The sequence below is a fragment of the Plodia interpunctella genome, chromosome 15 (assembly GCF_027563975.2).
Source record: "Plodia interpunctella isolate USDA-ARS_2022_Savannah chromosome 15, ilPloInte3.2, whole genome shotgun sequence".
Classification (NCBI taxonomy): domain Eukaryota; kingdom Metazoa; phylum Arthropoda; class Insecta; order Lepidoptera; family Pyralidae; genus Plodia; species Plodia interpunctella.
In genome coordinates, this window is record NC_071308.1 from 8,484,436 (window position 1) to 8,512,421 (window position 27,986).

The window sequence follows — 27,986 nt, forward strand, 5'->3', positions numbered from 1 at the left end:
TCGCAGCTGTATCTCATTGAAAGATGTCATAATAGAAAACAGAGCGAAGTCAAGGAGAAGAAAATATTCAAATTCAAATCATTTATTCAGAAATTAGACCTTCACAGGCACTTTTTCACGTCAATAGGAAAGCTTGGTCTCTGACGCTCTAAGGTGGTGGTGTAACCAGGAATTCAATCAGACGAGAGATGTCATAATACTTTTATTATGACATGTTTACATTATGATGAATGTTAGTTAATAATAAGCGAGGATTTAATCAAAAAGTCCGAATTTGTGCAGCGTGTCCACCCCAATTCCCGTGAAAGTCTCCAGTATGGACCCCTCGCACTCCGGGAACAGAGACTCGCAGCTCCCCCCGGCCTCTCTGCCTAATCTCTCTGCTGCATGGTACTCGTTGTCCGTGTGGTGGGAGAGCGTATCCTTAGTCGTCGAGGGGCTGGAAGCGACAGAAAAAAAAATTACACAAATATTTTCAAAGGAAATTATTTTTTTTTCTAATATTCTTATTTAGGTATATAAAACTTTGCATTCTTCGTCTAGACTAGTCTGAACTAATTAATAATTCATAATAATAAGCTCTGTTCATTTCTTAATGGAATATTAAAATGCTATCACATTATTCAGAAATTCTCAAAACAAATTTTATGTATACAACCATAACCTTGACCTTGTATGGAAAAGGAATATTATATTCATATACTATTAACGGCCAGTCCTGGTTTCGCTTGAGTAAAATCATAGTAAATTATACATTTAAATCTCAACAATCAAACTCTTTAAAATACCCGCTTTAATGGTGAAAACCGTATTAAAATTGTTCCGATAGTTTTTCAGTTTGTCGTGTTTATATAGGCAGACGCGACAAGGGGACTACTTTTTACTCTGTATAAGGATGAGGTAGTGCGATAAAGTGCATCTAATAAAAAGAAAATAGTAACTCATTTAAGAAAATAAATAACACTCAATCCCGGATATGCTAAAAAAAATTCAGTGTAGAACAATTTTTAGCAAAGATTAAAAAATGTATTTTTATTTTATTTTTCTTATGGCAACATACTGGTTATGTAATATAAAAAATTACAAAAAATATACTTATATATAATTACAAACTTTGAGTGCCAAAAATGGATACTTAAGTTACTATAACAATGAATCAGGAGTGCGAATTAAAACAGTAGTAGTCAAGCAGCTAATTGTAAAGTATTAAACCGTAGTTAAGTATATACTACAAGAATTAAATATCATTCAATGAGACAAGTACTTCTATCAGCGATTTTCTATAACTATTAGTTTTGAGATCAAATATATTCAAATTGGAAAATTTATAGTTTGGAAAAAATACTTCCTGATTAAAAGCCAATTTAATATTCTAATCTCATGTAAAAGATAAGGCAACAAATCAATAACTCATTATACTTAAGCACATACTTATCGTGGTTGAATAAGCGTTTGATTTACTTACGTGAATAATATATGTCCAATTTCGGCGAGCAAGCCATTTTCGTGGGTGAAAGGCACCTCAGCTGCCTCACAAATTGTTCGCAGCAGGCATGGCCGCCCTGTATAACCGTATCTGCAAATATTTTCAGACGATTAAAGTTTTCGTTCCCTTTCTCCCGAGGCATGAGGCCTTAGAATAGGAACAAAAGGCCACTTAATAGGATAAACGTCAAGCAAGCGTCAAATTGTAAGTTTGCTTATTTACGCCAACCCTTTGCCTTCCGTCTCACAGAACACTCGAGGATGCTAGTTTTAATACCTTAGAGTTTTAGTTCTTTATTCAAACCTGCTCTAAATAGTTAGCTGCTATCTACAAAACATGTTGTCTATTAATGTAATATACAAGTACCACGTGCGATTTTAGAGCTTAATTTTATTCACGGATCCTGAACAAGTGGTGGTCTATGAAAAGTACTAGAAATATATTATAATATTTAAATCTTTCTGTCGATTTAATCGCTTGACCGCCCCCACCCTCTTAAAAGTTTTATTGTCTATAGTCTTCACTTGAGTAAAAACATAATAAGTTATACACCTAACCCTTCGTCAGGAATAATACTATATATTGGCGAAGACCGCATGAAAACCCGTGCAGTAGTTTTATGAGTTTATCGCCTACAGACAGACAGATAGGCAGACAGACGCGGTACGAGACTTTGATTTAGAATATGCAAGAATCTCATTCTTACCTCTCCGCCATATGTTCAAGGATTTTATAAAAGTCCCATCTATTCATTCTTTGAGGTTCTTCTTCTACCAAATTATTTTGATCAATAGTTTCTTGGCGCTTTATAGCTTCTTCTAGACTTAATTCTTTGCCTTCTATCCCATTATCGTACACCGCACCACCTTCAGTATATAACAGAGACCTTTTTCTTCTATCACTAAATGTTATATCTACCAGTGTATTATTTTCATCATCTAAATCATCTTCTAAAATATTATTCGTATCAATTATTTTAGATTCATTAGTTTCATTATTTTTTTCATCATCTGTATCTTCATTTCCATTCATATCTCTTGAAACGGTGTTGGCAAATCCATAAATTCGGCTTGTGTATTCTGAACTGTTTGTAGGCAAGTCGTATTGAAATTTGATTACGGTGCCGACGGTAACAGAAGCTTCTTTCAAATCCACAGGAACACCGAGACCAATAATGAACTGGAAATTAGATACAGACAGTAGTTTATACTTATAAAGGAATTGTAATGCTGAAAATATTATATGAATGGTAGGAAATAAAATTTTATTGGAAGCGAATAATTTAATTCATTTCTTATTTTTACACTTTGTAGGCGTGTATAAATACTGAATACTTTTTAAATCTTTAGTTTTAATTTGTTGCAACAAGCCAACAAGGTATGTTAAAATAAAAGTATTTTTCCTTGTTTTATCAATATGCAATAATAACATTTGATATGACACACAAAAAAATCGATACTCATGAAATCTATCACAAATTCTCCAAGTAATTAGTCGCAAACGATTTATTTACTATATTTATGTACCTACTTGTTACGTTTGAAACCTACGTTGCGTTACCTATGTCTTAAGTTTACCTTAAGAGGTACTCTAATTGTAAAACTCTTTAATTTGCATTCAGTCCAAAAAAGGAATCCTTTAATTGGACTGTAAATCTACTTCAACATTCTGGAAACTTAGAACAAAGAACAAGAATTCGACTGAAACGAAATACTAACAAGTTGAAACAATAAGGCAAGGAAATTAAAACAATATTGGATTTTAGGCAAAGATGTTGTGAATATTCTGTTGTTTTGTTCGTGAGGTGTTGTAGCTTATTTGAAGTAACTGTGAATTTAAACTTAATATTACAGATGCTGAAGTCTGTTTTTCTGTAGGTATATCACGCCTTCAGGTCTAAACTGCTGATTGTGATGAAATAGAAATATGTAATAGTTCGATAATAGACTCGTGGTTGAACATACGCTACCACGAGTGGAGTTGCTAATTGTTCATAAATTATTAATAATGATGACCATAATGTAATGTAAAACGTCTCTTTCGGCTACGCAATGGATAAAGAAGTTGTTTTATTACATACATATCCTCAAACAGACATAACGACAAGTTTGACCTAGTAACTCCAACCTACGTAAAATTTTAATTAGAAACCTTCTTTGGATCCGCGAGACTAGATAAATGAACATAATAAAGCAACAAAGTTAAAAAGATAACGAAGAATAAAACATAACACATGACGGAATCAAAATTTTATAAACGAAATAGTTAATTAATTAAACAGTAACACAAAAAGCTACAACAAAATCTTCAACTCAGTGAACAAAGAGGCTAATTGCATTTGGACTTTAAAAAAAATAGGGCTTCGTTAAGCGAGATCCGGAGTGCAAAGGAAACACCATTTGCTTAAGTTAAATCAGCTAAAGTAAATTTACATGGGATTTGTAAAAACGTACCTGGGTTCGGGCAGGCCCACCGTCTGGGTACACTAGATACCTCCTCTGTCTATGAGCGGCAATCGTTGCGAGAATATTCAAGAAAATTATTCTGAATAACATTTTTTTTATGTACGTGTACTTCTCGATGCCGTGTAAGTTGAAATGTGTGTTTGTACAGAGCCTTAGGCGTTTGTTTAATGAACCGTTATGTTCCCCTCGATTTCGGATGTAGCCCAGTTACCGTGTTTCTTCGCGTAGCAACTCTGAACGAGCATGGAAACTCGCGTGTATTTAATTTAAGACTTCGTACGTCTGAAAGATTTTCATGTAAATTTTTAGGTACTTTTCGACTTCATTGTAATTTTTGTTGTGTATTGTAAATTAAATTTGTACACTTGGATGTCGTGTTTGTAATTTTAATATGTCATGAACGCATATTCGCAATCATTAAACGAAGATTTCACTTTTTTGCACTAGAGCATTTTACATTTGTTTGAGATTTTACTTTAAGCTCTTAAGCATAAAAGAAGCTAACAATAATACGAAAAACAAATGAACTGTCTGTAATAATAATTTATGATTATATTTATAAAGTTAGTAAGAGAATTCATAAATTATTAGTCTAAAAATATATAGATAGTATTTTTAAACTTTATATTTACAGACGAAATGGTCTTTGTTTAAATTTCTAGCAGCAAAAGATGACGGGTATATAAGCATTTATAACCGCAGTATGTCTGTGGATCAAAGAAGCATAAATGGCAGAATTAAACTGTGAAACATGCAGCAACATGTCTAAACGAACCGCAGAATTCCATTTGAACCCTTCATTTCAATAAATTGAACGATGGGCTCCTCTTTAGTCCAAACATTCTACGCACTCATACTCAACATACAGCATTAGTAATCAAGTCAGCTTGATGTCGACAAGGATGTTAATGGTCTCTTGATGCCGAAGACCATGCGAAGTGGAGAAGAAAAAACCGTAGCAGACGCTTGTTTTTGAGGAAATAACCGAGAAGAAAACGCTCAGATGAAAGAGAGTTTGTTTACTTTACTTTGTTTTCTTCTTCTTCTTTGCGTGTCGGTGGCAAATCAATGCTTTATTGGGTGCTACCTAAATATATTCCTGCCAGAACCGAGCCACTTCGATGGCTTCATCGGAAGCTGCCATGAAGTCAACCCGAGTACAGGTATATTTGGACACTTGGGACAGGCGAGGAAATGAGCCATCCATTGTGGGGAGAAGCCACAATCGCACATGTTCAGATACTTTGTTTTAATCCTGAGATATATTATTTGCGCCCTCTATACTCATCGTCTCTTCATAGTCGTAATCCTCATGGCTGAGGGTCGTGGTCTTTACACATAATTCTGATCACAAATATTAAAAACCACTTGGGCCTTTCACAAACGCTGAAAGGTCATATTATTGACAAAATATTAGCACCCACGAACATAATTCTTGGCTTTAGGCCTATATTTCTGCTAGAGTACTATTAATGGAGTAGATTGCCATTCCCTTCTCCATTTCACACACATGTTGATAATCAACCAGAGTGCAGGTTTCCTCACGATGTTTTCATTCACCGGAAGCAAGTGGTGGTCGATGAAAAACTACACAAGTCAAATTGGTATACAAACTCATGTGGCGCGAGTAGGATTCGAACCTGGGACCTTTCGGTTCACGGGCGGGCGTCTTAATCATTACATCATACACCACCACCGCTTCGCTCATCACTACATTATATTCTAATAGATGGGTTCATAATTATACATTTAATAAATTTTAAAAAATACTAAATAAAGATTCTATTAAATTGACGAGAAAATCCATAAAGGTCTTTGAATAAACATTTGAATTGAGGAGCAAACTACAAGCGGTCAATCGGAAACACACAAATTGGACTCGTATAAAATATAGAGATTTCCTTTGACGTGGCGACTGCATAGGAATGGAATGGATGTGGCATTTATTGGCTTCGGTATGTTTGAAAAGAGTTTTGAGTGGTTATCGTTCAAGAAATATTCCATATGTCGGGTCTTCCATAACGTATGACTCTGTCGTGTAAACAATTTGTTTGGATGTATTGTTGAGATTGAAATTGTGAAAAGATTTACGTTACGTTATACGTTTTATATATAGATATGCTCATAAAAAAGATTAAAGCATGCTTTAAGCTGAAGTTTATTTTGTCTCGTGATGACAATGCCTTTTGTACAGTGCAGTAGGTTATTAATGTCAAGCGCTGATGGTAATTCCGGAGAATTTGAAATTATTTTTCATAGGTTATTATGCTGTTGGCTGTACTCTATTATTTATCTAAATTACTGACGTGGTTGTTTTTGTCATAGTCAAACCTTTCATTATCTTTTCAAGCATATCCCTCTCACATCTGACCATATATATTCCTAGCTATTTCCTCAGCCATTGAGCGTCGAAGTCCGGGGTTTACTGTTTTTTCGTTTCCACTTCTCACGGTCGTCGGCATCCCTAATTGTCAAACCATAAGACCAGCATATAGACAGAAAGAGTTTACTTTTAAAACATTATGTTTATGTAATTATAACTAATCACAATGTTATTACTTATAGGTCAGCTCCACACTGTCGGCGAACTCGTACACATGCCGACGCGAATGCGTGAACATTGCGTAGTTAGTATGAGTGCTTTTATTTACCCCAATGAAAAACCAGTAATCTATACCGAATCCGCCAAAGTTTAGCAAACTGCTCCACGACAGTGTGGAACCGACATTGGAAAAAAGAATTTAACAATAAAGTATGTCTAGATTAGCGAAAAACAAAATCACGAAATTACGCAATACCATAATTGAATTGAATTTCTACTAATTAAGTACTATTAACAATCGCTTCTTTAAAAACGGCAAATTCTTACCCAAAACTGACTTCTATCTACTTAAATCCATTCAAAATTCAAAAGCCTTAAATAATCCACACGCGCATACCGAAACACCTATCTGACATTAATTTGAACCTTAATTACACCCCAAAACACAATTTCAAACATTTACATCCGCCACCAAGTTTGAATCTAAATAAGAACCAAATTGACTTTCATAAGCTACCGTTGTAATAATTAAGTTCCATTTTATTTTTCTTGTTCGCAGCAGGGAGAAATTAGATATTTAAGATGTGGATCATCGCTTAAAGACAGACTGTTTTAATTAATTTTAATTATAAAATCTAAGAAACGGGAATATGATGGAAGGAATTTGGAGTCGTAATTATTTATATGTCAATCAATGTTCTTTGAATTTTTATTTATAAAATAGCGAATTATTATTTAGCGACCCGGTCTGGCTTATATAGGCTGTTTTGTATGTACAAAACTTCGGCTAAATAACAGTGAAAACTGCACCAAAATCCGTTGCGTGGTTTAAAATAAAGCAGGAAAAACTGTTTTTACTATGTAGTGATTTTAATCTTTGGTTTGCAATAAAAATAAATAAATATTTTATTGTGTCAATTCTAAACAACACATGTCAGTTCTACAGTACACTCGCGGACATAAATCCTGAAAATATTGCACATATTTTTACAATAAAAAGTACTAACTTTTCCAAACATTGTGCTGCATTGTGTGAAATCTAGGTCATGACATGATTACAGTGATTCCCGGAATTCCCACCAACTAGGGTTCAAATTTCTGTGTTACAACTCTGAACACGTTAACTAGTTCGCCAGAAGTGAATATGAGTAATATGTCACGATATCCAGACTTGCTAATTGCGGGACAGACGTCTGCTCCCTTTGGATCCATTGTTCTGTCCCCAATTATTTATTTATCTAAGTACAATTGTAGTTAAAACAGTACTTTGAAAAATGCTTAAATTAAAGTACAAAAAGAACTTGGAGTTTCTGGGAAAATAGTAGCAATATCCACTAAACCGTAAATTTATTTTGTTATCTACTAATTGGGACCAAGGCTACTAACAGTTTTCAGATACTTACGATTTCACTTTGCAAAAAAAAAAAAACGCATCGGATTTTCACACGATACCAATTTATAGCCCGTTTTACTAATTTATTTGTGAATAACGAGAATTCTTGAATTGTTCAATGAAAAATGTGAAGTCACTAATGAACATTGCCACTTTAATTCCCTGATATAGTGCGCTCTGGCGAAGTGGTTCGACTTCCTTTGTCGAATCGACCGGGCGACAGTTAACTTTTTTCTTATTGGGTCGATTTGTTTTTTTTTTTTTTCGATTCGACCTGGGAGACAGAACCTAAGAGACAACAGGAGAATACGATTGCAACCCAAACTGGAGCGAACTTGGTCGCGAGTCGTGTCTATTAATTAAACTTACGGGTTTGGATAACTCTGTCTACAATTACTGTTTCGGATAATTGTACAGGTAGTGTCACCTTGGCAGGCATTAAAGCAAATGAGGATTTACGACATGATGGTAAAGAGGTAGCAATCCACTTAACACTCCTTTATTTGCCAATGTTTTACTAGGTACGAGACCACATGGATACTGACTCATGGAACTCGAAAAAAATATATTGTATTAGAAAATCATAACAAGTTTTCTTACGAAAGGAGAAGAGGCCGTTATACAAACTACATCAGAAACCGTTAGGCGGGTAACAAACTCTGATGCCAGAGTAACATTGTCGATTGACCCTGAAATCTGGTCGATTAGAAAATAATTCACGAATTCAGAAATTTATAAAAAATCACAATAAATAAAGTGCAATCAAACGCTTTGTTGTGAATTTGCTGAAACATTTAATATTCCTTGTGTGAAAAAGGATAATTAATTAGTTTAGAAGTGTATCCGTGTGTGAATGAATTTAATTATAAATGTGCAATTAAATAGATTAAGCTAGCACGCTACTAAAAATGTCAATAATATTTAATTCACGTTCGTTTTTCGCTTTGATTATACATTTATACGCAACTGAGTTCGTGCGGATGGTCAATGTGACATCATTTGATAGGAACTAATTGGCGGAATTCCCGATACCGCCTAATTCATAAGCTGTTGTTGGCATTCATATAAAACCATATAAATAGTTATATTTTTATGTGATAAATGATTTTTAATATCAAAGATATCAACTATACAGTAGTTAGTTTGCTATAGATTAAAAATTTTAAAATTGTACACCATTTTAAAAATATGGATCTGAAGTTGGAACAAGAATTATCGAATAAAAATGCAACAAATCTAAAACAGTCTCAGATATTTTAATCCTGACTAATTTGTAGAATGTCGTGAAATTTCCACTAAACTATAAATCGTTTGATGTCACCCGGCATTTTAGGATTCCGTCGTGTATACAAATTTCTTGTGCAAATACCAACCCACGTGGTGTGTTTACCCAAAAATCAATGAGACGACATTCTTGACGATACTCCTTTCTTCGGTGTCGTGTTTCAGGCATGCGGATTAAGTTTTGTATTTTGGTGTATGTATTCGTTTTATGTCTGTGTGGTTGATGAATGTGCTTTGCTTTGAATTTCTGGACGAAGTTGATGGTAAGCGATAGCTGCTTTATTCTAACAGAGTCAATCTTGTTACTTCATTTCGAACCATGTATCTCACTTTTTCTATCAATGTGGTCCTCTGGATTCTGATTACATTTCTTAATAAAATATTATAATACATACATTATTAAAGTTACTGGTTTACTCTTACATTTGCAAATTACTTGTGTTTTAATTTTTGTTTATGTGACCGTTATTTGTGGGTGTGTCCGTTGTATTAATGATGTGTTTGCTGTCCATTATTTACTCATCATTTGCAAAAAATTGTTAGATTTATCATGATGCTTTAGAGTTCTGGTTAAACATTTCAACTATCTTCTAGTTATTGTTAAATGTTTTCAAGAACGACATGCGGCTAGTCGATTTCTTTTAATAGCATTCATAACAGTAAGTTTTATAGTTGGTATCATGAAATTGATTCATGGCTTGCAATGTTCTATATATGCTATCCAACCAACTCTTAATAAATAAAATTATATAGTTGTTCAAGTAAAGCCTTTGATTATTTTTCCAGATTGGTGATGTTCCTCATAACAACGACTACAGAAAAACATGGACGCAAACGAAGATATCTCATTTTCACTTCGGGCACTCAGTGGGGTGTAAGTATTTGACTAGTTTTTATACTGCTGAAACGAAACAAGTTTTTTTACAAGACGTAAACAAAGAAATGATGTAGGGAACAAATGCCTGATCATGCCCTTACCGCCAGTTCCTGGCAGAAGAGATAAACGTCAAAAGTGATAGCTTGATGTCGTCAACTATAATTTGCGCGCCAATGCTCTGCTAACTAATTGTGATGTAGATAAGTAATGTAGGAAAGCGAACCCTGTGTCGAGTATAATAAATATGACGTCACCTTACATTAAATCAGGAGCCATTACAAAATGTTTGTAGAAACTTATAATAGATAGATAGATAGATAGATAGATAAAAACTTTATTTGTAGCCACAGTACACACACATACATCAATGTTAATACAAAAAAATAACTGACACAATAAACGGGTAAATAACAATCACACATAAGAAATGTGTATGTGTGCTGCAGCAATACAAAAAGGTCATGGCTCAACGATGATGTTGCTCCTCGGGGAGCAACGCGTTGATTTTCAGCCATAGCCACAGTAAGTGGAGAGCAAACAAGAAGAGTAATCAATCAGTAAATCAATAAAGTTACTTACATAGAACATTACATGGAAACAGGAAAGAGACGCAACAATAAAATGGAGAATTTTGTTGATCTGTCTATATCAAGCAATAATTCTGGAGATGTTCTTAAAAACTGGTATGCTTACCAACTTATTCAGCGGCAGTGGCCGCTACCGGCAACGACGCGTTGGATTATTAATCTTTTGTTTTTCTAGCAAATGAGAGAGCAATTGTTTTTTGAATGAAAATTTGGTATAAAATAATACAGAAATCCACGTGATCAAATTATACTAGCATTTTGTTGTCGTGTTTGTTTATTTAAATATTTTATCACCCAGTGTAATCACCAATTTACGTCATAACTCTAATCATTATCATTGGTAATGTTCCAGGTGTTTGCAACGGTGTCAGTACCCCTGCATCCAGAGACCACGGTGAGCGTCGCGTGGTTCTTCGAAGCGAACTACTTTACCGTCGACAACTCAACTTATTACGAACCGTTCTTGGGCGATATTTCAACTGTAAGTTAACTTTACAATATTCTGACTGCAGCCATAATATGATGTATAGTAAGTACAAAGAAGACTACGCCGAGAAAATGTCGTTAGTATAAGAGCCAGGCTCCGCTACTATATTGCGACGTATCGCTCCGTTGCTGTGATCCATTGTTTTTTATAGGCGTCGCCGTAAGTCGAATTTTCGTACAATTTTTCCGTTGTCGTTGATGGATGTCAAAACAACGGGCGCATGATTGAGAAATCGGGCCGCGCTCTAAGAGTGAGTTGTACGAGCCAACTTTGACGTTAACTTTAACATGTGCAGAAAAACGCAAAGTACGCCATTTTGTTTAAACGTCAGCCGCGCACAGGTTAAATTTAATTTCAGTGATGACTGATGCAACATAGATGCAACGCACTCTAAATGTGTAAACGTTGCAAACAATATCATACACACACACACACACACACACACACACGACAATTCGATGTATTTGCAACAAGTGATATATTTGTCTCATATGAAATGAAAAGGATTATTTAATAAATCTAGCTGATGACTAGGTGCAATGAGTTAAAATTATTCTAGTAATCTTCAGCTCATATATTAGCGTTTGCCCGTATGACAGTAGCCAATGGTCGATAAAGCGCTTACCGACGCACTCTCCTAATTGGCTATTATCCATATTAAGGAATATGGGAGTTTCAAATTGTTGTTTATTTTACTATTCCCTTGGTGGACAGTCAAATGATAAACTTGGCTAATTTAGCTGTCTAATATTACTTGTTTTGGTGTTGTTATTAGTAGCTGACGTCACACTGCCTTGCAGCAAAGCCTCCCCACATTATTTTTTCAATCCACTTGTCCTTTTCTAGCCACGTCTTGTCGAATGCCCTGATGAGCTCATCAGATCACTCCAAGGCTCATTTTCTATTACGAAACAGAAAATTGGGCTTTATACTTTTCTATAAAATTCAATTAGTAATAATATCGGGCTAAAATGTTCCTTATGTACCATACTTCCGCCATTTTTGAAAGATCAAAAAGAATCAAATTCGAAATATTTTATTTGCTTAAAGGTACTACGATTTCATTTGCTTAAAGGGCATAAAAATCTGGCGGCGTATGATTTACAATTCATCAATATATACAATCCTCTTATCGAACATATAACTCTCACTGTCTTTATTTCTGTATTTTCACAAAAAATACTTTGATTTGTCTTTTACATAAAAATAATAATATTATAATGACCTGCAGCATCACAGGTTACAGGAATACGCGTGCAAGAAAGAGAGAAAAAGAAAAACTGTAGTGGCATAAATAAAGTACAAAATCATACAAGTCCTGGGTTCAGTATACTGATTGAGCTTAATAACCAATCGCAAACTATTTACAAAGCATAATATTTAACTTTCAATAATTCCGAACATTGTTGATTTAAATTTACTTACTGATTCATCGCATATTTTAAAATGAGTTTTGCAAATACATGTATGTTTGTTTGCACTGTTTTCAGTTATCGAGAAGCAAATACAAGAGGAGTATAAACAAATCGAAGAATGATTTTACTAGAAGCTTTTTATATACGTTTGTTGAGACCATGTTACAACAGTGAGTATTTTCCGTTACATAAGTTACATGTAATACAATACATGTTTAATGTTACATATAATATTTGTTTAATGGTAGTGGTATATAATACTCTAGCTGTATTATAGGGCTCCACTCCCGTGGTAATTTCGGGATAAAAGTACCCGAAATCCGTACAATAGATTTCGCATGATTGAGTAATAAACATCCTGATGTGCGTCCAAACTTGCACATAACTGATTCCATAATTCAATATGTTTAATCCTTAAACTAGTCCACAAAAAAAAAATACTCACATTTCAATCTGACATCACTTGATTCATAACATTATTTTCATTGCCTTTTTAATTATAGGTATTTTGCTTCTTTACATTGTTGTTAAGGTAACTTGATGAAATAAATACAAAGTCTTATGACTTTGTATTTATTTCATTAGCCATTTTTATGTCTCATGTTTCAAGGAGTCAGTGTCAAAACATACAAAAAATCAACGCACCTGTTTATGTCCAATTGAGCAAATGGGGCATGGCCCTTACATCATCATAATTTCAATAAGTTGTACTAAACTAAATAAAAGGATATTCTTTTTGCTGATATCAACATGTTAACATTACAATATATAAACATGTTAATCAAACTCATTATCATAATGAGTTTCTGTAAACCGTTTCAAGTAATCAAAACTACAAAGCAAAGATAATTATTTTCTTGCAAACATCACACCGTATCCCACACTACGCTGCTTTATGCAAATAAGGTCGATTATGAAATTAAATTCAGTGCGCTGAATGGCGGTTGATTTCGAATGAGATTTGATTGCGAGTTTAAAATCATTTCGTGGTGGCCGAAGCCGATTTTTGTAAATTAAATATTTTTCACTCGGTGTTCAGATATATTATATGAGATTTTAACAATATTTTTCACTCGGTGTTCAGGTATATTAATGATATATTAAATAGCAATATTTTTCAGTCGGTGTTTGTGCTGAGGTAATAAATGGCAGATCAAGAGCCACACATTTTTATCTGGATCTAAGTTTATCAAGAGAAACTTAGATCCAGATAAAAATGTATGGAGCATTGTTACTATAATATATGTTGCGGAATTAACTAGGTCGGTACTTATTCATTTAAGAGCTTATTTTATAAGACTTAAATGCTTTTTTTTTATCTTAAATAACAACAAACCGATCTGTTGAAAACTTTTATAGTACCAGCAGTCGCAATGGTTACTATTATAGGCCTACTATAAGACTGTTTTGTGATATAACGCCTTAATTATAGAAGCTTCTTATACTTGTGTACTTGGCAATATGGAAATTATGACATGTGCACTGTACGCTCAGGGCATTTAAGCTTGTTTCGAAAGCAGTAAATTTTGTCAGTAGTGAGATTTTATTGAAATCGCCTAAAGGCAACTGACATGACTTTTAAGATCTACCGCGTCTAGTGGCAAGTAATCGCATACACCCTAGTAAAACTAAAAAAAAACAGTGTGCAAGTTTACTCACGATGTTTTCCTTCACCAGGAGGTTGTCTATGAACGAACACTACAATACACGAGTCAGATTGGTATAGAAATTAGACCACCATCGCTAAAAAAAATTAAGATTAAATAACAATAACATATACAAGTATGTTATTCCACCCAGGCACGGGCGAGGCGGCCGAGCTTGCTTACTAAGGTCTATCTGCGAAAACGCCTCGTCACAACTCCTACACAACGGCTTACTGGGAGATTTACTTCATCTACTACTAACGTAAGTTGCTATTTAACGGCTTATTACACACACTAATAAGATGTGATAAAATAGGAAAACAGACTTTGGTCTCCCACGCTCAACGGCTGAGGAAGCAGCCGGGAAACTCTAAGATGAGAGAGAATATAATAATTTACAATATCCTTAACCATGTGGATGCCGTTTGAGGTGACTAAGAAGCATTAGCAGCGGATAGCCAGCAATAGCATCCAAGGACCGCTGACGTCAAACAGGCGATAAATTCACAATCGATTTGTACAGTTTATTTTTATACTGGTGGCGTCACAGCCCCAAATGCAACTGAAGGATTATGTCGTACGAGGCGACTAAATCCTAATTTGCCTTGAGAGGTATCTGCATTCCCAAAGAGGATTGACGTTGGCAAGGCGGCTAGTCCTAAAATCACAGCAAAAAGGAAAGGTTTTGATTATTTTTAGGTTTATACACATTATTAAGACAATTTGTCACTTACTCGAGATAAATTAATTTTCATTTACAATATTAGAACTCAGTTCATTATCTTGAAAAGGTTACACAATAAACTAAAATATTTAAGGCTATCTACTACAAAACATAATTGTTACTAGGAAGGAACCTATTCAGTTATCAAGTACAATAAATTACCTTTTTCACTAGGCATTAGTGGCGTCATATCCGAGAAATAAATTAGCTCAGGAGGCTTACCGTCATCTCTTAACGCGATTCACTTTACGACCTAAACTGAACTGCATCGCAAATTCGTACCATCGACTTAATTTTTTGTATGAATGCGATTCATTTTAGGTTCCTAAATTGAACCGAGTTGTATTGGAATTGTACTGTAAAAGTTGATGGTAGGCCTACAGTTCAGAGAAAGTACTGCTAATGTCAGTATTTATAAGTTCTCAGTCCGTAGATTATTTTTACGTGTGATTCGGATCAGCTGATTACTTGTGGTATGCTGAGATGTGCAAATACGTATATAAGTATGCTGAATGATATTCGCCTCGAAAGGTGGTGAATTTCTATTTACTTTTGGAACTTATCACATACCTAGTATTTTTGGGGAGCGTTATTCAGAAGTCCAGATTATGATTATCAAATATACCTATTTAACTTACTCGAAATATTCAAGTATATATACTAACTATTCAAGTATATGTAGTAAATAATGCTTAGGTTTGTGTATAAAGCTCATTATTATGGTCAGAAAATATGTGCTGTCATTGTAGTTTCTCCCCTCAATAAATGGCTCGTCGTCGGTCGGAAAATCACAGCCGCTCAAACTTGAAGTAAACACGGCTAAGATTGTTATCGAAAATACGCATGGATGAAAGATACTGTCTTGGCTGGCGTGCTTCCGCCCTGAAATAGAACCACTCCCGTGGATGTCGTTCGAGGTCATTAAACGACACATAGCCTTGACAGATGATAGATAACAACCGCAATTCCAAAGAGTTTGACATCAGCCAAGCGGCGAGTAAACATCAGAGCCAATTTTTTAAAATTTAAAGGTTTATTTTTTACACGTATCCCTGACTTTAGGCGCCACCATTCAACTTGGAATACTCGAAGATGACAGAGAGAGAAACACTGTACCTTTCTATTTCTTTCCAGGCCTTCGACTTCAATGTCTGAAGACACCCTGGACGATATTTATTACGAGGCCGAGTATCTTGGCCTGGAGGGCGAGTGTGACCGGTACAATGATGCGTGTCCCACCAATCCTGTGGATTCGATATCCGTGTTTCTAGAGAAATTGGACTGAACTATGGAGATAAATAAAAACAAAAGTCTGACTGAATGGTTATCTTGTTTGATTGATAAAAAAAATATTTGAAACGGTACAGGCGCCGATGATGATCCACTTAATTTTTAAAATCTTATAATACTATAGAAATGCTTTAAATAATATTCACTATAGGCCCGTACCGGCTTCGCTCTGGTAAAACCATAATAAATTATATTAGGTGTATTTTGGTTTTACCCGAGCGAAGCCGAGTCAGACCTTCCTCTTCAATCACTCTATAATGTATTTATTACGTAAAAAACATCAAAGCTTCAAATTCCGTTAAAAAGTTTTAAAGATCAAAGCATACATAAGAAAAGACAGGCATACGTAGTGAATCGACTTTATTTTATACTATGTAGTGATAAAACATTACAGTTCTGATCCGAAACGTAAATCTTCATAATTGAGCACTCATTGAGTGGCAAATTCTTCCAACAGGAGCACGCATAATACTTTTCTATAAAAAAAAATGAAAAAATACAGAGGTAATTTTTTTCCTGAATGTAAAATAAAGCGATGACGTCACAGAGAGTCTTGGCAAAAACGAGCGAAAATCGTACTAACGCACGACATGGAAAATAAATTTGATTATGATAATACAAACATACATACCAGTTTATTTTCTTTTTCTCCGCAGTGCGTTGCGTACATTCTGTTGTTCTTTGAGAATGGAACTGTTTGATTTTATCTATTTAAGTATATCTACGTACATTAACCAAAATGTTTACCAATTCAGTATTTTAAAAAATGCTTCAACTAGTATGGTATATTGTGGAGCAATATATTTTTCCGGCTATTTGGATAGTGTATATTCATATTATAGTGTATAGTGAAGAGCACATGAACCTACCCAAATTCATTGCAAACTCGCCTCTATTACCATGCCATAGTGGTTCATGCAGGGTTACTTGATGTGCTGTTGACAGTACATTAAAATATCGTAGATATGCTATTTTAAGTAATTTGTTGAATATTATGTCTGTCTGTCGCGCCATCCAACAACGCACAAGCACAACCATTCATCTCCTTTTCGGCGTATCGCTACTCCATTTTTCAATTTAATTTAAACCCGTCCTTTACATAATTCTGTTTGCCAGCTTCATAGTATTAATTAAGTATTAATTAGTATTATTAAAAAAAAAACTATGATCAACGAGTTAAACGAGGTTATTTAACGTCAAAACTTCTTTGTTATGCAATAATTTATCCACAACATTATTTTTCACAGATTTAACACCATATAATTCCATTTCACTTTATCACCCGTTTTTTGTATTAAAATACACGAGTACGTCTTTTAAACCATTTAAATGATATGATTACCCTGTAACATGTAACATCTCACCAAGCGTAATAATTACTCAACGCCTATTATCAGATCCCCAATATAGCTGTAAATCACCCTAATATCACACGAAAATCACCTTAATATCACGTCACAAGTGCAGACGTGAGGAGCTTTTGTCTTGTAAACTCGTTGTAAATTCTATACGATTATTTGATGTCAGCGGCGAGGCAATATGTCAATTGTACTTAATGGCATATAATTATGTTCTTTGAACAGCTTTCGTCTGAATATTTGCACCCAATTTAGTAAAATCGTTTAGTAGATAATTGTTTTACAGCAATAAAATTATAGTACTTCCAAGCTAACCACGAAGAATTGACGCGGTGATAGTTTGCATGGTTATTAATTAATTAATAATTTAACTATTAATTATTAATAATTATTATTCTTAATAACTTAATCCAGAATGTAATACCATTACATATTTATTTTTAATGATTAAAGAAGACGAAGACATGGTCCCACCATAACCGGAGATGCGAAAGGTCCAGCGCAAATCCATCATTAAGTGGGGATTGCACCCAACTTTTTGAGTAGAAATTGGGAAAATGCTGGGGGGTAACCCATCATGAAGACAGTGATGCGGGCGTGATATAAATATATGTATAAATTTAAGTAAGGTAAATGTGATTGAAGTTTATGCACAAAATTACCTCAGATAAAGCCTTGATCCGTGTATATGTTGGGATGGTTGAAACGTTAACTTTGACGACGTCTGTGGCCTAATGATCATCATGCCGGACTGCTACACTGGCGGTCCCGAGTTCAATCCCCGGTCAGGTCAATATAGAAAATGATCTTTTTGATATAATTCTTGGATGTTTATATATTCATTTATATGTTTTAAAATATAGTATTGTTGAGTTAGTATACCATAACACAAGTCTCGAACTTACTTTGGGGCTAACTCAATCTGTGTGATTTGTCCATATATATATATGCATTTATTTATTTAACTAGCATGCAACTTATGATCGTATTGTGATATTATTATATGCCTGTCTTACATTCCAAATATTTCCACTACTTGAACAATACACATTGTAAGATCGTGATGAGTTTTAAGGTCACTTTCATGAGTTGACCTAAACCAATTACCGTACACACTTGACGGTAGAATTATCACGAAATAACGGGACGCGATCTATGTCTCTATGGCAGCAATTTATTTATAGAATTTCAAAGTTAAACCCAATTTGTATTAATCTTGACCAATAAACCTTGATTTCAAGTTATTATAAATATTTAACGACCGCTGAAATCCACATAAAGGAAAGCCATGGAATTTCCGTCCTTTAGATAATGTAAATTTTTTACCTATACTATATAAATAAATAAATATATTAGGACAAATCACAGAGATTGAGCTAGCCCCAAAGTAAGTTCGAGACTTGTGTTATGGGATACTAACTCAACGATATTATATTTTACAATAAATACATATATACAGATGAACATCCAAGACCCGGGCCAATCAGAAAAAGATCATTTTCCATCAAGACCCGACCGAGGATCGAACCCGGGACCTCTCGGTTCAGAGGCAAGCACTTTACCGCTGCGGTCATCTACTATTACTTTACTAAAAATAAAGGCGTATGAATTGTGTATTTCATTTTATGCACTGTATAATGTTTTGTAACACTACTTCAAGTTAGAAAATGCTAGTAGTTTGTAGCATTGGTAAACATCATTTAATTTAGAATATGACGTGTAAAAGTACCTGTGAAGGCCTAATTCTGAATAAATGATTTGATTTTGATTGATTTTGATAGATATTAATATGGTATTCGATGACAAAATTATACGGACAACTCAATTATCGTCAACTTTCACATATTTGTCTCAAAAAATCTGGATCAAGTGAGATCCTACAGTTGTTAGCAGAGCCTTGATAATTTTCCACGCAAGTCGGACAGTTAGTTTGTCCGTAGTGTCGTTCTATACGTATAGTGTTGGTGACTCGTGTTTGTTTAAACATGGAGTGGATAAAAGCTATAGTGACATTGTAAGTACGCTTTTTAAATATCTTTTTAATATCTACTTTGGTTATTGTAACCCATGTGTTATTCCAAGTTATATTCTACCCGTGTACCAAATTTCATAACAATAGATTTACCGTGCAGTAGATTTTGTGTGAAAGAGTAAGAAACATACACAGATACATCCTCACAAATTTTCGCATTTATAATATTATATTAGTAGGATGTCAACCGAGTTCAAAAAACATTTAAATTAACACTTATATAAATACCATGTATAAAACTCGATTTGTTTTCAAAACATTATTAGGTAGTAACCAAATCCAATTTGTGTTAACAATTACAAGCAAACTTTAAAATATAATATGTATAAAAAAAATAAAGTTAATATAAAATATCGAAAATGGCCTTTGATTGGTAACCTACACTGGTAGAAAACATATATTTACTTCGTCAAATGAATTATTTTCATATTAATGAGTCAAGTTTTTCAAAGTACCACCTTATTTTCACGTTGAAATGATAGTTTCCTTTATTTTCTTTAATTTCTTCTTTCCAGAGCTCTAATTGGCGTCTGCAACTCAGAGAAAAGGCAGAAAAGAACCCTAATATTCCCACCGACCAGTCTTTACGGGGTGAGTACCTGCTTTTACATTTCAGAACCAACAAAAATATAATCGTTATGAATCGAGAGCGTTTTCCACCGCTGCGGCCGCGCTGTCATTACATTTTTTTAAATTTTAACACTCTTAAAAACACCTTTGAAACTATATGTTCCTCCTTAGCCTCAAAAGACACATTTTTACTGTTTGATATACATTACTTGGAATTGTCTTTCTTTGCTAGTTAACAACAGCGCAAAATCGATCACTCCTTATCACCGTGTTTCAAATAAGGTCAACGAGCGAGAATCCTTGAAAAAACTAAAACATTTTTTTAGGTTTTTTTACACTTCATTATTAAACAACAATGAATGTAACCCATTTCAGGTTTTTGTAGCCATAGCCGTGCCTTTAGACATCCCTGACAAGAACGTGTTCGTCTCATACAACTTCGAAGCGAACTACAGTGAGACGACCAACATAACGCAGATCGATGAAGTACTATTTCCTAATCTACCAGTAAGTTGATTTGACTTTGTTTAGTGTGCTAAGTCTTCTTGTTTAAAACACATTCGTGCGTTGAATCTAGAATATGGCTAGGACTCCACCAAAGCTGCGATGTGCAAAGCGGAGAATGTAGCTGTTTCGCACAACCAATGCCATCATGAAACAAATTCATAACGAAATTCTATTGGGTGTTTGAAACTCCACACAGCATAGCTTTGGTGAAGTTCTAAAATGTCACAGGTCCTTTTCATCACTTAGCTCCCCTAATTGATGAAAAGGACCGAAACGAAAAAAATTCAATGTTTATTAACAATTTCAGATCATCAGTTCCCGTCAAACTCGCAGTGTGACGAGGGAGCTCGCGTATACTGTATTGGAAAACCGATTTCAAGAGTAAGTTTATTCATAAATCGCTAAATATTTTTATTTATAAAATATCCCATAGGAATAAAGCCATGTAGTATACAGCCACTTACGCAAACTATTTCCCAGTCCCAGAGTGGGTAAAGTAAATTTGCCAATCATAAAATCTTCAAAAAAATTGTTTTGTAATTGTTACATTAATTGGCAAATATCTATGATATGATTTTTTAATGATTTTTCGTATAATTTGTGTATTTCTGCCCCACTGGAAGCCTGCACGGTGCACGCCTTGTGCAACTGTTAGATCAATGACTGAGAAACAATAAAATGGTGGAACAGGCTTATTTCAATATCCATATGTTTACAGATATGGCATGAAAGGCCGTGAATGCATGCTCAGGAACATCTGTGAAGCCGCAGAGACCCCGCTCCACCACAATGGCCTGCTTGGACACGTCATGCACATTATATTCACGTTAGTATAGCTTATTATATGGTGGCTTCTCTATATATACTGGATAATTATATAATATATAACAAGATGAAAAAATTCTGGATTCGAGCGGGAATTGATCCCACATCCCTGTCTATCCCGACAAGAGCACAGTCCCGGATAGACAGCGGCGCGTGGTGGATTCAATTCTCGCTCGAATCCAGAATCTCACAGAATTAGTTAAAAATCATGTGTGATATGTGATATACACATATAAAACCATTTAAATTATACTGGATAATTTGAAATTGATATTAAAAAATATTAAATATACTCAACAGCCCAACCAAATTTGATATCGTGGATCCGATGGACACATACACAGAAACAGGCTTTTATTGTATTATTATATGACTGTACTCACCTCTCCGATTCCAGGCCATCATCATCTCGGGAAGAAGGCCTTGACGACGCATACTACGAGGCCGAACATGATGGCCTCCGAGGAGACTGTGACAAATACTTGGACGACTGCCCTTACAGCCTGTTTGACGTTATCACCAGGCTCGTGGAACTACCATCGCAGATTCGGCATTCTTAACAGGACTTATGATTACGTGAATAAAATATTTTGATGCAGGACGGTTTTTCTCTTATGAATAATAAACATTTCCATTTTAAAAATACGGCTGTAATTTTTCGATCGGCTGCCTCACGTCAAAACTCTTTATGACGCTTTTAATTAGCCGTTAAGCGGTCAATTATAGAATGGAGTCACTTTATTTCTCAGAAATACACACCACAATAAATATATTAAAAAGACAAAAAAAACCTTATACTGAAAACATCCTAATCAAAATAACTATAAAATGAGGAACATCGTTTAGAATTCATTAATAGTACCTAAATCATTGTATACCAACGCGTAACTTTAAAACCAAGTATGACCATGATTATTGGTCTGCTAAAACAAATAATTCTACAATTTTTTCGGGTTATTGAACTCATTAACACCTTGATGTTAGTCAGTTTGTGCTTGAAACATTGGAGAAATTTCCAACACAGTAAAATGTCATTAATATAAGTGAACCTGGCTCTTTTGCCTATTAAGCGACCTCGTAATAATTGACTCTAAATTATGAAGCTTTCATGTTAACGACGGAATTTTTATGCGGGAAATATTGAAACGTATATATATCAAGATCATAATATACAAAAAATTTGAGATTTTTAATGTTCAAAAGACTCTTAATGAGTTGAATCAGTCAACTTTGACGTTAATTTTAACCTGCGCGGAAAAACACAAAATACGCTATTTTGTCGGCGGCGGCGCGCAGTTTAAGATCAACGTCAAAGTAAACTGCCGCAACTCACACGTGGTACTTAATCGATACTATTGTAATTAACTCGCACTATGTGCGGGAAGTTAATGGGAGATGATAGAATGCAATTCCGTATATCTATATTCAAGTATACACGTATCACAGTCATAATTAAAAAATAATTTATTACTTGAACATATTCAGGTACGAACATGATTAATTTACAGTTTCCATATAAGATTTTGTATATATTATTAATATTACCAAGCAGGCAAAAAGCGTGCGACCCACCTAGTGTAAAGACCCACCTAGTAAGTGGTCACCACAGCCTATCAACGCCCACAAGACCGTAAGAGGAGTGTTACAGGGGCAATACCTATTTTGTGTCCTAGCTTATGCCACAGTACCCTCTAATTACACTTATAATAAAACAAATTTCGTAATTTTAGTTAATATTTATTGTGCATTGAACTTCAGTGACGTAACAGTAAGGTTGAAACCATAATATTTTACGGTTATAACAATATCCAAACGGTACATGCACTTGTTAAAACCTACTTTTAGTTATAAAATATTAAAAACTTAAATTCACAGCCAGTTAAGTTCTCTAAGATTATTATTTCAGAACATTTATATATACCTTAGCTTATACATGTAGATTTGAATCGTGTTCGTTATTCCGTCTTGGATCAAGAATTTTCATTGAAAAAAAAATTGCAAAGGGTTTTCTAATCCAAGTAGGACTTGACTTTGGCCATTTTCTGCCTAGCTAAGAAAATGACAAGTAGAATATATACTCAAGATAATATTATACTCAAAGTATTTTCTCTAAATTACTATAATACACTACAATCTGATTACCAATCTATATCTAGCTAACGATATAAATCTTACATTTTAATAATCATTATACTCTTAAATCAAAAATCATTAACATGAATAAAATAGGTAACCCGAGCCTAAAGAAATTCGAATAGGAGAAATATGATTGACGTAAAATATGTATAGATAAAATCTAATTGAACTAATATTAAATTACTATCTATTCTGGCCACACAAGTTCTTTGGTACTTTTCGACCGCAAAAAGCATAGGAGCGTCCTTGTTAACGTTATTTTTATGAACATGTAAAAAATTATCGAAAGTTATTCAGCCGCAAAGCAGAGGCTTATGACTGTTCATTGTTAAAAAATTCAACACATCGTAAATCAAGTGCCAAAAACAAGCTTGTATCGCACCCTTTTGTCCCTAAAATAGGCCAAATTTACCAATTTTTTTTTTTGCAATATTACGGTAATCGTGTGTGAAACACAAATAACATCGCAAATTCTGCCGAAAATTTAGAAGACTCGTATTGACTTTTAATAGATGACACTAAACATAAAAATAATCTGTAATCATTAAAAGCACTTCTATATAGTTTTATATAGAAAAAAACGTATTCTTTGAGCATTGTTCGTTATAATATAACAGTACGGCTTATTATTTGCATAACGATAAGGTACATCCTAAAGACTATATTTATTAGTGATATTCAATCTCATAACCCAAACTCCATAATGGTAAATCCAATAAAATTCATTGTAGTACTGAAAAACCTTACTATAACAAATTAAGCAGCGGGAATACCAATAGTCTCAATATCCTTCGGGTAGAAGAAGTTGTTCTTCCTCATAGGAATGGAAGAGATCTGCTGGTCTACTGGGACCCTGGTGTCGTACAGCGACGGAGATTGGAAGATGATCCCGAAGGTGCCAACGAAGCAGGCGATTGTGAACAGCCAGAGGAAGAAGCGATCGAGCACCATGGACATGAACTTCCAGTCTTCGACCACCTGGTGACAAAACAAGTATTAAAATTAAGAGACACTCAATTAATCGTAAATATTTACTACTAATAGATATTATAATGAGTGTTCGTTACAATCTTCAAGGCACGAGAGAATCTAAGCATAGAGATTCTAAATGATAAATGACAAAAATGTATCCTAATTAATGCAGAGGCTGATATAAATACTAGTGTAACACATTGGGTGCTTTTTATCCCAATTCACTTCGGGGCTCAGCTTGCTCATGCTGTAAATTTATTAATAGGTAAAATTTTATTTACACATACTACTAAGTAGTAGTAGTAGTTTACAAATTTCTCAGTCTATGCTATAAACGTACACATATATAGTTATAAATTTAAACACTGAATCATTACCGCCACACAAAGATGAAAGGGAAAAAACAAATAAAAATACTTGACATCTTTCTAAGTGGATTTTAATAAAAGCTAAAACACAAACGTCATGATAGTTGAAATCGTTTATACCCAAACTTCCGATCGCGTTTCAGCCAGCATGAAAATCCTATCCAATTATGCTAAAGATCCAATTTGACGTCGCCTTGTTTGCTTGTTTTCAAAAGGGGCACTTTAATTGAACCCTTTCTGTAGCACAATAAAAAGTTTTCGAGGACATTTTTTCATTATTTCCGTCTCTTTAAGGCTTTCAAGTTTAGAATAATGAGAAGAATCGTATCATGGCGCAATTTCCTCTAAGAGATTAGGCCTAAGCGCGGTTATAAAGAACAATACATCATAACACAAGAAAGTTCTTTGATCCCGTTCTAAGACAGCCTCTGTCTCATTACCAATTCGTCTGTTATTTTCATTTTTGTGATTCACCAGAGCAACTACAGGATTTTTTGTAGATATTTTTGGCTGAATCATCGAATTTGTTTTCGGCGGAATTCAATTTGTTTGATCTCAATATCTCTGACAGGAGACGAGTACTCTTTTTGTTATATACGTTTTTTTTTTTATTCAAACTGTTAGCATCTGGGTGTTCATTGATTTGGAGGGAAACGTGATGTCACTAACGAAATTCATTTTATGTAAGCAACATATCAAGTAAGCAGAACATATGTTTTTTATGGCAAGAACCATTGAAAAATCTAATAATTTTGTTATCATTTGTCTCTATCTAGCTATATTGCTAAATTATCGATGAATTTATCAATGGAATCTTGAACAGAATATGCTGAATTGTAGTCAGTAGCCCATAAATTACAGATAGCATTGTTTCCAAATGCTAGTCCTATAACAGCTGAATTGCATAGCTTAGCCAATAGATGGTCACGTGATTACGTGCTATTGACTATAGAGTGAGTATAACTTATAACTTTATTGGCTACAAAAGAAGGTTAATGGCCGGCGCAGAATAAATGCGTAAGGTAATACTTAGTGAGGCATATTTATTGTATGGAATTGCAGCCGACTGCGTTTCGTACGTGTGCGTACATATGATACAATTTCATACAATAATCGCGAACCACTTTTTTTGTTTTAAACAGTTGATTTATTATAACAACTGTTTAACACAATATACTATTGATTTTTTTTGTAGATAGACTAATGATTATGAGGTTCCATTTTATATTTAGCAGTAGACAGCGAATAATTTCTCAGTTTTCTGTTATTGCAATATTGACTCGTTATTTATATTGTGTAATATATGAAATAGATAGTTCACAGACACTAGCCACTGAAACAAATCTTCTCTAAAAATTAAGTTCTCGTTTTAAGTCACTTGAATCTTTATAATTAACCAGTGTGCAGGTTTACTCATGATGTTTTCCTTCACCGGAAGCAGGCGGTGGTCGATGAAAACATTACATGAGTCAGATTGGTATCAAACTCATATGGCACGAGTAGGATTCAAACCTGGAACCTGGAACCGTCTTAACCACTACACCGCTTAACGCGCGCTTAAGTCTACAACTAAAACTACACAACTAACAGTGACAAAATAAATGTTAATTCAAAAATAACAGTCTCAAAATCCTGCACCTATCTAAAGTTCTATTACTATAGAACATACAAGACTGTTGTACCTAGATTCAGGTACACCATTATTGTTGCTTCATGAACTACTTGCGCGCTCTATAGACGATGGTAACTCTATTGTACTCTGTTCACTCAATTTAGTAACAATGATGTAGTTGGGATACTCCGTCTCAGAAACATGGCACTAGATAGACTACATGGCTAGTACCAACAATGTAATAGATAGGAAAGAGGGATAAAATATAATCTGAACATTTAGTTAGGCCGAAATTGTCTAGTATCTTATAGTGTCTAATGTGTTAAAAAGTCCAGTGTCCTGTAACATCCAATCTCACAATGTGAAGAGCACCAAATTAAACATAGGTACAAAAACTTAATAAAAGATTTGCAAACATTTGACTAGATTCATCATTCATCATTTTATCAATCCTACGATTCATAAAATGATGAAATATATTACGACATACTATTAGAGTAAAATTATTGCACCGTTTGATTGTGTTCATTTAAGTTATATATTTTTATGTTTTAAATCGTAAACTCAGTTTAGGTTTTTTGAGGGTAGCATCACTTTTAAACACACATATATTTTGAGGATAGCATCTACAGGGGTGCTGCCCTCAAAATAGATTTGTAAATGTGTAAAAAATGTATGTGTGTAATGTGAGAAAGTGCAGCAGTGGGCGGCTGTGTGTGTGTGTGTGTGTGTCCTTAGTCGCCTCGTACAACATCTACGGAAGAATATGGAGACGTATATTCCAGAAAGATACTATATACATTAACACTTTAAATTTCAATCCAATTCAGCCATTTTGACACAAGCATAAAATCACACGTACATCGTCGGACCACCCCTGAAGGGCAAAACTTTTGTAATGTCACTCTAGTTATTCTCAAAGCATACAAACAGTCTGATTTCGGCCGTTTGGAGGACCATTCAAACGGAAACAATTCTTGCGGCTCGCACACAAATGTCTAATATATCCCATCCCCTAGGGATCAGAATGTTGGAATTGGAATAACGTGAAAAAAACAAGAATTTATTGTCAAAAACTTTGTTATCCCATCGAAATAGTAAACTTTTACCTCGTCTATGTCACCTTATCTCTAATTAATATTAATAAATTAACAAAATGTATAAAATAGAATAAAGCATGCCAATTACGTCCGTTTATATTTGTCGAAAGTTTTGGGGTTGACAAAGAACAGAATCTTCTTTTCTTTAAGAGGTCTCAAGGCAAGAGATTGGTTAAAAACCATCCCTAAACAGCGAGAAGGCTTTGACTAATTACTAGAAAAACAGATTGTAATCATGTTCAAATTAATTTTTTGAACAAGCTCTATACGAGAACCTTGGAGACGGTTAAGCGTGCTAGTTTTTTACTCA

The 27,986-nt window shown here is 34.3% G+C and overlaps 4 protein-coding genes across 8 annotated transcripts in view; 2 read left to right on the top strand and 2 right to left on the bottom strand.

The window, feature by feature from the left end:
* Positions 1-226: 226 nt before the first annotated feature.
* Positions 227-4,188, bottom strand: LOC128676045 (uncharacterized). The gene is made up of 4 exons (XM_053755945.2): positions 3,940-4,188; positions 2,193-2,665; positions 1,466-1,576; positions 227-439 (listed from the first exon to the last, which is right to left on the bottom strand). The coding sequence occupies exons 1-4, from the start codon at positions 4,039-4,041 to the stop codon at positions 256-258; spliced, it is 870 nt and encodes a 289-aa protein (XP_053611920.1). The 5' UTR covers positions 4,042-4,188; the 3' UTR covers positions 227-255.
* Positions 4,189-9,218: 5,030 nt separating this feature from the next.
* LOC128675861 (uncharacterized) lies at positions 9,219-16,217 on the top strand. The gene is made up of 6 exons (XM_053755574.1): positions 9,219-9,433; positions 9,957-10,044; positions 10,987-11,115; positions 12,612-12,706; positions 14,337-14,444; positions 16,041-16,217. The coding sequence occupies exons 2-6, from the start codon at positions 9,964-9,966 to the stop codon at positions 16,189-16,191; spliced, it is 564 nt and encodes a 187-aa protein (XP_053611549.1). The 5' UTR covers positions 9,219-9,433; positions 9,957-9,963; the 3' UTR covers positions 16,192-16,217.
* A 3,261-nt stretch (positions 16,218-19,478) lies between these two features.
* LOC128675860 (uncharacterized) lies at positions 19,479-22,086 on the top strand. The gene is made up of 6 exons (XM_053755573.1): positions 19,479-19,568; positions 20,102-20,177; positions 20,532-20,663; positions 20,971-21,044; positions 21,382-21,489; positions 21,886-22,086. The coding sequence occupies exons 1-6, from the start codon at positions 19,540-19,542 to the stop codon at positions 22,046-22,048; spliced, it is 582 nt and encodes a 193-aa protein (XP_053611548.1). The 5' UTR covers positions 19,479-19,539; the 3' UTR covers positions 22,049-22,086.
* Positions 22,087-23,217: 1,131 nt separating this feature from the next.
* nAChRbeta2 (nicotinic Acetylcholine Receptor beta2) overlaps positions 23,218-27,986 on the bottom strand; it is a 43,878-nt gene continuing 39,109 nt past the window's right edge. For all 5 annotated transcript variants that reach the window (XM_053755564.2, XM_053755559.1, XM_053755562.1 and 2 more), the window contains one exon: positions 23,218-24,602. In XM_053755564.2, the coding sequence (XP_053611539.1) occupies positions 24,381-24,602 (222 nt within the window). In that variant the 3' untranslated portion in view covers positions 23,218-24,380. The remainder of the gene's footprint in view (positions 24,603-27,986) is intronic.